Here is a 14884-nt window from a genome sequence, read left to right on the forward strand (position 1 = left end):
AATTATTAACAATTCTGAAAAATTAAATTTCAATATTTCATTCGTTTATTGACATAAATCAATTCATTCAACTTGTCACACAGTAATCTCTCTCTACTTTATAAATTAATATTGATTTTCCCTAACAACATTTTAATCTTGTGAAAATAATTAAGATGTCAACTAAAACCACTACTTCCAGAGCTCAACAACGAATTTAGGATATTCCAGAGAACTTCCAATACTTAATACTCCTATAGTCTATAATTATTGTTTGAAGCATAGACCAAACCGAATTGCACGTTTAGTACCAAACATGAGAATCAGGGTCTTCACCAAAACTATATAAAAAAGAAACTAAAATATTTTAGCCAATTATTGGACAGCTGCCTCTACTAAATTATTTTAATTTATAAACAACTTTAAATAAAGAGACTACGTAGAACTTAGCATAAACAGTAAGAACATTTTATTTCCCAATCCTCCAGTACATTTCTCCTCGGTCCCTGCCCACAAGTCTCTACTGTCTAGGCGTCTACCATCTCAATCCTCGTTACCAATCGGTATACAGAAAACGAGAATCAGATTAATCAGCGAAAAGAAATAATCAAGCGATTAATTAAATAATCAGAAACGAGATTTATTTGATAATATTAATTATCAAACTTTAGAACAATGCTATTATAAGTCTTCTTACACGAAAAACTCTAATATTAGAAGCGACAATATCATACACAAACCAAAACACGACTCTAATTCAATTTATTGAAATAAACCCGACGATGACATAAAAACTTTAAAATCCTGATAACGAAACTCTTAATATTCAATCGAAGCGACCTGAACTTGACCATTGATCAACAAGTTTAAAAACACGAAAATGAACCAAAACCCAAAACTGTCACCACTACCTGACAGCATCCAATCTCGTTCAAGATGGTGTACAAAAAGTTCCAAAAAATTCTTATATTTAGAGCTAAAAAAGTATTGTAACCAACTGCCAAATAGATGGAAAAAATGGACATATATTTTTGCAAGTGATGCTGATACGCCACTTAAATGTTTGTTTTTATCTGAGCAAATAAAGAGGCGTAAAAGAAACCTGCAGTAAGTTCTACAATAATAACAACCAAGGCAGAAGCCAACGAGTTCCAGTTCAAAACACAAAATAAGATTGACCAGGCACCACACTGGGGAATCTGCAACCTGTAATACATGGTTAAACACTTAAATTACCAGGCTAATCAGTTTTCACAACTCATGCTTATTGTCTTATACTATCAACTTGCGTAAACTGTTATAACGACGTTACCAATCGAAAAAATGGACACCAAAACAGCAGTTGAGTATTTTATAACTGAGAAGGCAAACCTCACTTTCATGACGCATTGTTCAAACTTCAAAGGCATCAGACAAAATGAGAGACGAAGACAAGAGGCTGCCCTTTCCTTTCGTATTATTCTAAAGGAAAACTGTATATTAATATTATTGATATACATCCCAGCTACACTACTAACATAAACCATTGAGATTAGCTTAATATAATCCAATAATTAACAACATTAGTCTGTATGTATTGTTCGGAACCATCTATCCTTCATTTCCTACCAGTTCTATAATTTCTAAATTCTAAGTCAAACTGAAATTTGGCCCGGAACTCTGCCCCTAAACCTCTTTCTTTGTTTTCGTGGGAAGGTTTTACCTAACTGATCTGCGCCTGCAGTCCCAGTATTCATAAAACTAAGGACTCAACCCCCCACCCCTCGAAAAACTGCAAAATGTCAAGGCCTTCATAAGCGGAAAATTGGGTGTCCAGAACAAAGTTTGAGGAAGTCTTCTGCGGATGTCAACAAAAAAGTTTAGTCCCATGAAGATCAGATGGGGCTTGTACTCCTGATAAGGAGATGATGGGAAGTTCAGATTACTGGACAAGAGGAGTTTTTACCCGTTCTACCCTTTGCATCCTTATAGTTCTTCAAACTGCTGCTGCCCAACAAGGTACTTTTCTGATGATCTATAAGGACAGGACAGTGTTCTCTAAATTCTCCAAAATAGGCTTTGTTCTATAAATCATAACAAAAATAATAAGAAAAACTACTTAGCAAGCAATCAGGGTGACAAGATTGACGCGATTCTGTATTCTTTAGGTTAGTACAATATAATCTGATAATCAATTTTGAAGAAGTTAGATCTTGCTTGATAAACCCTAACTACGATTTTTCATCAACACTTGGAAATGAATAGGCAAAGTCTGGTTATTGACAATGCAATAGGTGACATGTGATGAGCTCTGCATAGAGCACTTAAAACTAAACTAATCATAGAAGTTCAACACGCACTGCTACCTCCACCATAGTAAACCTTACCAATTAGAGTCATGGATGTAATGTTCAAAAATAGGGAAGAGGGGAGGACGGGTCTCAATTCTCTGGGGACGAAAAAAGATTTACAGATCCCGAGACTCGAGAGTGAGACATTATCATTTTCAATCCGTCACAAATGAACTTGTAGTGGATCAATCTTCATTAATTCCATAACTGTTCTTTAACATAACATACTGCCGTGCAGGTTTCAGCAGTATACAGTGCTGTGCGGATACAAATTTTACTGACTCAACTACTAACATAAGTTGGGCTACAGATGACAACTGGTACCCAGATAAACTAACTTGTCAAGGCATAACTCAACATATTGATAATACCACATTATCTGTTAAAACTCGAGTTTTTAACTCGAGCTTTGCCACCAAATGGTGTTATAACTTGACAACAAGGAAGGATCAAGACTATCTTATAAGAGGTACATTCAGAGCTGGAGATCTACAGAAAGCACCTCAGAGTAGAATCTTTGATGTACTAATAGACGTTACATCTATAGCTCAAGTGAACTCATCAGACGATGCTGTAGTGGAGGGAATTTTCAGAACTACTATGGATTATATGAACTTCTGCTTATTGAAAGAACAAGGAGATCCTTACCTGTCAAAACTTGAGCTGAGGCCATTAAGTTCAAACTATCTGAAAGAGAAAGCTTCAACTGTTCTCAAACTTACACATAGAATCGATGTTGGAAATACAGGGACGGCTATCAGGTATGTGCACTTTGACTGATACCAAATACTAAATTGGAATTAACAGTAAGCAAGACAAAAAATGCAATTGCATGGAAAACTGATAATAAGTCCACCCAAATTACTACTATAAGTTACCAGAGTCGGCATATTTCATACTATACACCAGAGTTCTACTTTTTCACACAAAAAGGCATATCCATCAATGTCGTGCATTTATTTTACCTCAAACATTATAAGCAAAATCTGCACAAGCTTTTATTTCTCATTCCTCAAAACCAACATTTGTGCTATGTTATCAAATGACCATAGTGATAATAATATATATAATTAATGGGATGAGTTAAATGGAAACCACTATTTTATTGAAGACTATATATGTTCTGCTTGCAGGACATTGCAAAACATGTTCTGCTGGAAGGACATATATGGTCTCCGATAAAATAGTGGTCTCCTAGAACTTTTCCCTGTTACTAATATTACTATACAAAGATAAGCACTTCTCAGACGCCTGCTTTTATGCAGCTAAATAATAGAATGTAAACAAAGTATATAAAAGTGAAAAACACTATCAAACAAAGAAATATAAATGATAATATGCTGTGCTTGAAGAAATATCTCCAAAAGGTTACTATAATATACAGCATACTGGGACTGGGCACCTGAAACTTGAGGCTAACACAGCAAATTCTAATAAAGTTCACAAATCATTTACTAATAAACTGCTGTGTAACATACACCAAAAAGTGACCTTAAAATCAAGAAAAACTGAAATCACTTTTTTATCGACAATTAAACTAAATGATCAACTGATATAGTAGTATCATAACTTGCACAAAATAGTTCATAATTCTGACTTAAATCACACAATTTCAGGTACCCATATGATCCATATGATAAAATTTGGAGACCGCAACCCGATGATGTCCATTCCACTGATGCCACAGAGTCATCTGTGCTCAATATTTCCATCATCCCTACTAGCACAGTACTGCCTCCTACCCAAGTACTACAAACAGCTCTAACCCATCCAGAGCGCTTAGAATTCCTACATAATGACCTAGATACTGGATATTACACTTACAATCTTTACATATACTTTTTTGAACACAATGAGTCAGTACAAGCGGGGGATCGAGTGTTCAATATATACATCAACAACGAGAAGCAACAAGAGGTTGACATTTTGAGTGCTGGCTCTAATCAAAGAACAGTTGATTTGAACTTCAAAGCTAATGGGGTTCTGAATTTGACACTTGCCAAAACAAATGGCTCCCAGTTGGGGCCAATTTGTAATGCCTATGAGATTTTGCAGGTTCGACCCCAACTTCATGGGACCACACAAGAAGATGGTAAGCTATAAAGTTTTTCATATATAGTAAATATAATTTTCAGAAGGAACCTAGAAGACAGTAACAAATACTCACCAAAGCACAAGTAAGAATGAATACCAATCATGGGACAATGTAAAAGGCTCTTAACTTAATCAATCTCTTCTATCAGTGAATATCATCATGGATGTGAAGGATAATTTATTAGTAGAAAACCAAGATAACAAAGTATTGAGAAGCTGGTACGGAGACCCATGCCTACCCCTTCCATGGAATGGCCTGTTTTGTACATCAATTGATGGTTCCTCAGTTATCACCAAGTTGTAAGTTTTTTCTACTTCAAGATGGTTATTTTGTTTTTTGTCTTCATTCGTTTTATAGACTGCCTTATTGACTCGACTTGGATCCACAGGAATCTGTCTTACAAAAATCTTCAAGGATCACTTCCTCCTAGTATCTTAAAAATGCGCCACCTGAGGGAATTGTATGATTTAACAAAATTTTCATTTCTAATGTCATTCTGAAGTTTGAGATACGATTCTTATTTTTCATAATTAGGATATTTGTTTACTACTATTTTCCTGTGATCTAGGAACATGAGCAACAACAGATTCACTGGTGTTGTCCCAGCATTTCCAGCTTCATCCATTTTGACCTCACTGTACAGAACGCTTCACTTATTAGAGTTGATAACTTCATCATAAAGAATTGTTACTCAGTACTGACCGACTGTATAGAACTAACAATATTTCCTTGAATATGACAATATTTAGGGATCTCAGCCACAACAATCTTAAGGGAAAGGTTCCAGAATCACTTGCTTCACTTCAACAACTAACCACACTGTGAGTATTTATGATAGTAAATAAGGTGCAAGATCAATTAAGTAACATGCCAACTTCAGTTGACTAATTTCTAGAGAGTCTGTTACCAGAACTTCATTACAAAGCCCAGATCAACTCAATGATTTTTAGCTGGCTATTTTTCTCAAAAATGATCTCTGCTGGCTGCCTAATCGACTCTCTGGTTCTACTACAGTTCATTTGGATGCAATCAGCATATGAGCAGGGAGCTTCCTGGAAACCTTAACAGATCAAAACTTGACACAGAGTATGAGTTTTACACTCGTGATTATTTTATGAATATGTTCAGTGCAAATGGTGTTGGTGTGGCACAGAAAGAAGGTACAAAGCTTACAATTTCACATGGTTTCCCTTTCAGCAATGGAACATGTAATCGTAGAAGATCATCAAACACATCAAAAGGAATTATCATAGGCACCGTTACAGGTGGAATACTTTTTGTTGTTGTGGCTGGAGTGTTTTGCTACTGCTTTTACAAGAAAAAGGTGATGACTAGGGGAAAGTTTGACCGAGGCAATTCTATGACAAAGAGTGCGTAAACAAATCTCTCTCCATTGTTAGGTTCATTTTTTTTGGCATGGCATGAAAAGCTACTACCAGATTAGCATTACAATGTCAAGCGAGAGATAGAAGTATATCTCACCTAGGTCCTAGTTGCAAATTTTTGAATTTCAGGAGGAAAACCTTATATCTAAACTAACATTCCAGGTCTTCCCAGGATGAGAAGTAGGCAGTGGTCAACACATCCACTTTATATACTGCATACGAAAGTTATTACAACCAAGCTAAGATTTTACATACAGAACTGGCACAGGAAATGAAATCTAAAAACTTTAAATCCTATGACCGAAACATTCTGACTAATGCATAACAATTTACTAAATTAGTGCCACTGAATCTAAACTTGTCTTCTTAGAATTTGTTCTTTTGTCCAACCAAGTAAAGTAAAAATAAAATTTTTGGTTCTTGGGGCCGAGGGTTCAGCCTAATGGTAGAAACTAGGGGTAAGCAGGAAACCGAACTAAAACCGGAACCGACAAAAAACCGAACCGGACCGAAACCACAAATTAAAAAACTGAAACGATTATAATGGTTGCGGTTTCAGTTTTAGGTTAAAACCGAACTGATTATCAAAATAAATACATGTATATTACACATAATTTACATAATTTTTTTAAAGAATAAATTTACACAGAAGTTAAGTTAAATCTGCCGGAAGCTCAAGTCATGATTCCTGGAGTCGAGGCAAGCTGGGGGGTGTAGAGTGCATTGGACAGTGTACAATGCTCTTTAATTTCCAGGCTTTATCATCATCTTTGGATGATATATATATATATATATATATATATATATATATATATATATATATATATATATATATATATAGGGGTGGGTTCTGGTACAAACTTACAAACTTTCTGCGTTCAACACATATATAATTTGAGTTCAACATTTTTTTAACATATTTTGTTGAACATCGATTAAAATTGTGTTGGAGAAGTACATAAACTAATTTTTGAATGTAAAAACTAAGTTAAACGTATTATATAACTAATATTTATGTTTCTAAACCCCACCCAAACCCCAGAGATATAGTTTAAGTATCTTTATAGATATATTCAACATAATGATAATTAGTGTTCTACAGCTGATGTTGAACCCCAGTTACAAATGTGTTGAATGCGCGATTTATTTATGCGTTATTTTTAAAAATTGTGATGTTTTTTCAAGAATTTTCAACATGAATACTTTCTATAACTAAAGATTAACACGATGGGAGAATAAAAAAAAGTTTGTAAGTTTGTAACCTAAAAAAGTTTTTATTTGATCCCATCCTTATATATATATATATATATATATATATATATATATATATATATATATATATATATAACTTTGTTAAGTATTTTTTGATAATATCTTATTATTCAATTGGAAGTATATTTCTTATTTTTATTTCTTGTGGTTTTAAAACCGAAACCGAACCAACTGAAAACTGAACAGAGATTTTTGAAACCAAAACCGATCCGACGGTTAGGTTGCGGTTTTCAATTTTAAAAACCGAAGGTTTGCGGTTTCGGTTGCGGTCTTGCCCTAAAACCGCACCGATCCGAACCGTGAGCTCCCCTAGTAGAACCCCCCCCCCCCCCCCCCCCCCGGGCAAAGGTCATGGATTCAATTCCTCCCACCACCCTTTTAATCAATATCAATAACGGAAATATCTTCATTTTCCTTTTTTAATTTCAACCAAGAAAATGAAAGTAGGTATCAATAACTGACTCAGTTTCTGATTCAATTTTACAAGTAGAAAAGATACCTTACCAAGCATTGTCTATATGCAGATGCAATCTATTCAATACGAAGCATGGATGATATCTCAATAAGATCAATAAACATTCTGAATTTCAGCCTTGAGAACATAGAAACTGCTACTCAGCAGTACAAAACTTTGATAGGTGAAGGTGGTTTTGGATCTGTTTACCGTGGAACTCTGACAGATGGCCAAGAAGTGGCGGTAAAGGTTCGCTCAGCAACTTCAACACAGGGTACTCGTGAATTTAATAATGAGGTAAGACCCTGCTCTAAAACTACCCTAGTCAATAAAATTTATGTGATGGTCCGAGTTTAGACAACATTGATTATACCAGTTACTCGAAATAGAAAAACTTAGTTGAGGTCGCTTCTAAATGCTAACATCCACTTTCCTTGTTACTATCATTTTCCTTATATTTCTTTGCCTTGAGCATTTTTAAATTAAGAAGGAGCATATAGAACACATTATTTTCATTGCTATAGCTGTTTTGCATATAGGTTCTGAAGAGTATAGTAATATTTCAAAACATGATTATGTGTGTAGAACAAATATTCGGGCGTAACTTAGGAAGAGTCATGTCAAAGGTTCACTTTATGATTGATGTTGCCATATACATATAAGTGACCATCATTAAGATTGTTATCTACAGTTAAACCTTCTGTCAGCTATTCGACACGAGAATCTGGTACCCCTTCTTGGCTATTGTTATGAGAAGGACCAACAAATTCTTGTATATCCATTTATGTCTAATGGTTCCCTACAAGATCGTCTTTATGGTACTTCTCAGTTTTCACCTAAAGTTTTTTTCCATTTTTTCTCTTCTATGATTTACAATATGATTGATTAGTTTCATCAATTATACAACAGGGGAAGCTGCTAGACGCAAAACTCTAGATTGGCCTACTAGGCTTTCCATCGCTTTAGGAGCTGCTCGAGGCAAGTTGCACATACTTTGACAATATGAAATATCCCCCTATTTTATGCAATCGAATATTACGTACAAGGCATATATATATGTAAAGATTTCTCGAGGAAAAAAGTGCATTTTTTGTGTCTATAATACTTAAGAATTTACAGTTTCTTTGAACATAGAGTCCCTTAAATTAATTGATTTAAGCAGTATGCATCATTAGAACTTTTTACGTAACTGTAAAACTCTACTTTTAATACAACCGACATAGCAGTATGCATTATTAAAAATTAACAGAACTGTAAAACTCTAGTTTCCATAGCCGTATGACAAGAACATATATATCTCCCAAGTATATGCAAAAACAGTTGTTCGACCTTTACCTGAAGAATATGATTTCCAAAAATGCAGAATAAAAAAACTTCGAAATGTGGCCATATATAGTTGGGCAGCAAATCAGCAATACAACATGATTGTTTGTTCAACAATAACAAAAACAAAATATATATACAATGATAATAGCGAACTCGAGAAACCTGATCAAGAATTATAGCAGCATAACCAATTAGAAATCATGATTGATATAGATATTCAAAAAAGATCAGGCTGATTTGAAATAATTTGCTTTGTGGTTGCACATGCTTAAGCTTTAAGTTCCTTTTGGTAAAATAATTCACTTGAACTGAATGTGCATCACCATTTATTCAATTTCATTATTTTTTGAAACCAGTTCAATTTTAACCATTTCCATCCTGTAACTATATATCTCTGACCCATGTAAATTATTTTCATTGTTTAGGACTGACTTATCTTCACACATTTTCGGGCCGATGTGTAATACATAGAGATGTAAAATCGAGTAACATACTAATGGATCAGAGCATGAGTGCCAAAGTAGCAGACTTTGGCTTCTCAAAATATGCTCCTCAAGAGGGGGATAGCGCTGCTTCTCTAGAAGTAAGGGGAACAGCTGGATACTTGGATCCAGAGTAAGTATATTATAATTTACTGAAATCATATTATGCGATAGTCCCATAACATGTTTAAATAAAAATAATAGGCAAAGCTGTATTTTTATTTTTATTTATACTTGCTATTGTATAATACACAAAGTAATTGTTTGAGATATGGTTTAATTAATTTACAATATCCTAAATGTTATCAAGGCCCTGTCATTCAGGCTCGTTTTTATATATATTAGGAGCAAACTGCATATATCTATGGTGAGAAGTATGGTGATAATTGAAGTATTGAACCGTGATTCATCCTATATTAATGTAGTCAGTCAGTGGATCAACCTTGTCATGCTTTCTTGTGAACTAACGATCAATCAAACATCACAATTTCACCTTTCAGGTATTATTCAACTCAGCATTTGACCGCAAAAAGTGATGTCTTTAGCTTTGGAGTTGTCCTACTTGAGATTATAAGTGGAAGAGAACCTCTCAACGTACAAAGGCCACGCAATGAGTGGAGCTTAGTCGAATGGGTATAATCTGATTTCACTTAAAATGCTGCATATTGTGGTTAGTTGGGGAAAAACTGTTTGTTGCTTAAGAAAAATACAGATTTTAATTATGATTTCAAGATCTCACGATTTCGGTTATCTTTCCTACAATTACAATAAGTTTTGAAAGATTAAGGAAATTACTTGGAAAATTAACCTCCATCAACGAGAAGTTACACTTTTATAGCATTATAACGCCATGATCTTCCCTTTTCTTATTTGTGGTACTCAAAAAGAATCAGTAACTAGTCAAAGTGTTTGCTCAACAAAATGAAGTATGGTCCCATGTACAAATGGACCAAATATATCGAAAACAATCTAAGACATGCCGGACGTACACACAAACATCCTATTTACGCTTGTAAACAAAAACTTTACTATACAAGAAATCTAAATCTATCCTTCATTTCATCCTTGGCGCTGCTTATAAATTATTATTGCCCAAATACAATCTGTAAGACAAGTATCCATTTTGGAAAGGAAGGGTGGTACATAGAAATAATATGATATAACTAAATAAGTCAATGAGAAGCTAAGATATCTATTAATAGTTGGAAGGATTATTTTAAAAAAAAATATATAATAAACAGTTAGATACTTAGATTTAGAATGGCGCCACTATGGAAAATATAGTGTCTTTGTTTATTTATACTTGAACCAAATTTTTTCTTTTGCTGTATACTATTGTTCTAACTCCTATTTCAAATCCAGGCAAAACCTTATATACGGAACTCAAGAATCGATGAAATAGTTGATCCTAGCATAAAGGGAGCATATCATGCAGAAGCTATGTGGAGAGTGGTAGAGGTAGCATTGCATTGTATAGAGACTTTCTCAGCATACAGACCGAGCATGGTTGACATTGTACGCGAGTTAGAAGATGCTTTGATTATAGAGAATAATGCATCTGAATATCTCAAGTCCATGGACAGCTTGGGAGGATCCTATCGGTTCTCCATAGAAAGGACGATCATTATTCCCCCCACTCCAACTCCAACAGAAACAGAAACTTCACCCATCCTTTCACAACCAGCTCCTCCACAACCAAGATGATTATGAAGAGAAAGCAAAAGTCCCTCACTCTTGTAATAGGGTTTGGTACATCATCTCTACTTAATTTTCTCCACTCAAAAAGTATCTGCATCATTTCTATGGATATAAGTTATACACATCGTTGCACGTTATCCAAAATCTATGATTTAACGAGGATGCTATGTAATATAAGTTCATTCATCATTCTCGGTCACTCAGAAGTCAGAACTGAGTCTGTAGTGCAGGAAGAAATCCATAATGCAATGGTTATCTTAAGATACAATGAATCCGGTAAATTAGTAGCAGCATGGAAAGGCCTCTCAGCATATTAAGAAATGAAGGTTGTCTGTGTGATATCTTCATACCAATCCGAAAAGAAAAGAAATCTTCCATAGTTGCTTCTTGAAGAGTAATTCGATGATGAAAGATATTAAAATCGATCCAGAACAATTATAATAGTAGCTTTGTCGAGTTAATGAAATAATTTATAGAGTTCTGGAGAATGAGCAAAGATACAGGAAACTGAAACAGAGAAACTGTCACTTCACTCTCTTCAATGCAGTGTTCCTGATTTCTTTAGATGAAGAAAAGAAAGGTATTGAAGTTGATAGAAAAGAAAAGAAAAGAAAAAAACATATATGAAATTCTCTCTTATGTTCCCGAGTTTGTAAGTAAACAAAAAAGTAGTGGAGACATGGAAAAATAACAAATAAATTTATTTTTGTAACTTAACTTTCTTTCTCAATCATCCCATTTTTGGGAAGAAATTTTTGGGAGAAACTGACTAAAATTTTACCTTCATTTCTCTATCTTTTCTTTAAAATCTTGGAACACATTGGAGAAAATATTTCTCCATGCTGAAGTGTCTAGCTAAATATTGCTAATATTCTAGAATGATATGTGCCTACATAAAGAAGTAGAGCATAGCTCATCTCAATTTTCTATATCCTTTAAAATAAGGAGAAAATATCGCTCTTATAAATAAGTTTTTGATGACTTCAATATACATGACATAAAAACTACATAAAGCATTCTAAAAGAGTAGCCACAAAAAGAAGATAAGCACATGGTCCAAATAACGAAATAAACAAGGTGATGCGCAAAAGGACCAGTGCGCAGAACATAGATAAAGTATGATTGGAGTAATGGAGACTTCTGAAACGGTACGTGCTCAACCAGAATGTAATTTTTAGCTAGTTCAAAGATTAGACAATTTACAGGTAAAACCTAATGAAGTACACACTCCAGTATGCATGTACACTTAACGCAGAAGAACCTTATTAGCTTTCTAAAGACAAAGACCGGACTGATCTACATATGGATCTGTCCGAAAGAAAAGGAAGTCAGATATTGGTAATTTGGTATCGACAAAAGATCTTCATAATCCTTTCGGTCTGTTTATGAAATCCCAAGTTAAGATTTCCGCTGCTTTCCAGACTAGCTAGCCCTAATTATACACATTATACAGCATTCACCATTCAGCCTAACATCCTTACAACTTTAGAAATGCTAATGTGCTGACAATGCGGTATTGTATTCGGATTTCGGGTATATTAAGTCTTATATATAGTATTCAAACTGTTAGGTTTAACATATATTTGTCTAATTATGGTTTTCATAATCTGCGATTTTGCATATGCTGTGTTAGCAAGTTAATAATATAATTAAAAAGACAGAGAAAATTAAATAGGTATACTAAGCATAGATAATTAGTTACTGGCTCGCCCTGGTGATAGTGAACCAGTGATGGATTTATCTTATTTAAAAGTTTATACATATCTACAGGAAAGGGAAAAAAAGATATCTATTTTATGTTCTACAGGCGGGGTTAAAAGTTTATTAAGTACGCAAATGGCCATTAGGTTATTCTTTAGGTATTTTAATATTTATAGAATGATATACATACCCACATAACATATCCCATATCGTATAAGACTTGATTAATATATAAAAAGGTGGTCACGAGCATAGTAAATTCATTCACAAGAATATAATTGCAAATAAAGCGAGATAGCAAGAAATAACAACAATTTACCACTCAAATATGTGTATATGTAGAGGAAAACAAGTTTGCATTTGTTCTTGACAAGATAACATGGAACCACAAAAACATAAAAATATATAACATCAGGAAGGAATACAGGAACACTATATTTGTTCATAGATATAATGGATGCTTACATGTAAGCTCTTCTCTAAAACGCCATAATTCAATAGACTCACGTCGTGAACAGAGATGGGTTGGCCGTAGCTGCACCAACTTGAACTTCAAGCAATTCTAGGCGACGTTCTAGTGTATCAAGTTTCTCATTTAGTGATGCCAGTTTGCTCTTTGTTGTGGCCTCTGGAAGACAAGAATCAATTTGACTGTAAGATAATTTGATAACTTGTTTTTTTTGCCATGTCCCTTGACACAGGTGCAATTACAATAACATTGGGCCTAAAATTATAAACAGACTCAAAAAACTAGTCCCGGTAGATATATTCAGTAAAATGAGTCTAAAGATGTTAAATGCTTCATTTCAAATCAGATCGGGTGCTAATGTTTGAAGGATACTTAAAACTGCTAAGCTGCTCAAGCATATGTAACCATATAAGAGCAAATCAAATACAATTGTTATAATGGAATAAAGCTATTTGTATATTTTGGCACCAAAAGCAGTTTTGGTGCTAAAATAGAAATTAATCACTTATTAATTTTCCATCAAATTATAACAATGCAATTGTTATAATTAGCAATTCCAGTACTACATTTTAGCCACGAATTCAATTATAGCTATGCATTTTGACTTGCTCTGACTGAAGCAAATCCCATAACTCGTTAGATATGGTACACCTTATATGGTTCGAGCACTGTGTGAGTTTCATCTGAGCTAAGAATATATGTTCAAGTAGAGTACGATAAAAACGTGTAGAAACTCAAACGGATTAACAAAGTTTACATAATTAAAGTTTGGGGTCAGATCAAAGTACAGAGAGTGTTCTCTGTACATAATTGAGCCAATTAAGTTGGGATACTTTATAGCAGAAGCAGATCAGTTGATATTACAGCATTGAAGGAGGGGGGGTGAGAGAGGGGGGGAGAGGGAGAGGGAGAGGGAGGGAGGGAGAGAGAGAGAGAGAGAGAGAGAGAGAGAGAGAGAGAGAGATGCAGTACCAAATTGGATGAGGAAATCGAATAAGCGACGGACATTGAGAGAGATGTGAGAAATGAATTCACGATTCTCCCAATCTGCCTGAACTGCTATTCCCACGTTCACCGCGTTTGTTATTCCACCGGCTCTTGCCATTGAGATACTGTAGATACAGAACAGAGCACGCCGCGTATGTATAATGTTTATTTCGCTCTACTTTGAAATTAAACTTTCTCCTGCACTGACTCCTCACGACTCCAAATCACTGAGATTCACCGGTGCTCCCTGCGAAGATTTTTTGTTTTTACTGTACTCCTGTCACTTTTTCACTTGCATAAAATTCATGTCGTAAAATATGTATATTGTATTTTCTTTTCTTTTCATAGAATATAAAATTTAATATGTAAACTTTTGAAAATACGTAAAAAAATATCAATTTCAGGACTAATTTTTTTTATTTCACCTAATTATTGAATTGTTACTGTGTTTTTGTTTCCTGATTTTGAGATGGCAAACGTTTCACTTATTCACTTGTCTACTTACAGAAAGTACATAGTAACTATATCATATTAAATTTTATATGATTTTATATATAATACTAACAAGCCGAGTTTTCTATTCAAAAAAAAAACAAGCCGAGTTTTGTTTTGATGATTTTGACTTATAAATATTATATGCTCTCCCAGTCCCATTCAATTATATATAAACTTTAGTTTTTGACACGCTTTTTAAGACTCTTATAAA

At 34.2% G+C, this 14884-nt stretch overlaps 2 protein-coding genes across 2 annotated transcripts; one reads left to right on the forward strand and one right to left on the reverse strand.

Annotated features, from left to right (window-relative positions):
• Window positions 1-1416: 1416 nt before the first annotated feature.
• On the forward strand, window positions 1417-11227 carry LOC108195950 (nodulation receptor kinase). The gene is made up of 15 exons (XM_017362981.2): window positions 1417-1977; window positions 2548-3070; window positions 3926-4401; window positions 4553-4703; window positions 4793-4864; window positions 4973-5041; window positions 5154-5225; window positions 5419-5490; window positions 5602-5774; window positions 7586-7812; window positions 8207-8333; window positions 8425-8493; window positions 9267-9456; window positions 9824-9956; window positions 10686-11227. The coding sequence occupies exons 1-15, from the start codon at window positions 1884-1886 to the stop codon at window positions 11025-11027; spliced, it is 2790 nt and encodes a 929-aa protein (XP_017218470.1). The 5' UTR covers window positions 1417-1883; the 3' UTR covers window positions 11028-11227.
• A 1790-nt stretch (window positions 11228-13017) lies between these two features.
• LOC108195953 (protein BRICK 1) lies at window positions 13018-14395 on the reverse strand. Its single transcript, XM_017362983.2, has 2 exons — window positions 14164-14395; window positions 13018-13350 (listed from the first exon to the last, which is right to left on the reverse strand). The coding sequence occupies exons 1-2, from the start codon at window positions 14294-14296 to the stop codon at window positions 13226-13228; spliced, it is 258 nt and encodes an 85-aa protein (XP_017218472.1). The 5' UTR covers window positions 14297-14395; the 3' UTR covers window positions 13018-13225.
• Window positions 14396-14884: the final 489 nt, after the last annotated feature.

Source organism: Daucus carota, chromosome 7, assembly GCF_001625215.2.
Source record: "Daucus carota subsp. sativus chromosome 7, DH1 v3.0, whole genome shotgun sequence".
Lineage (NCBI taxonomy): Eukaryota > Viridiplantae > Streptophyta > Magnoliopsida > Apiales > Apiaceae > Daucus > Daucus carota.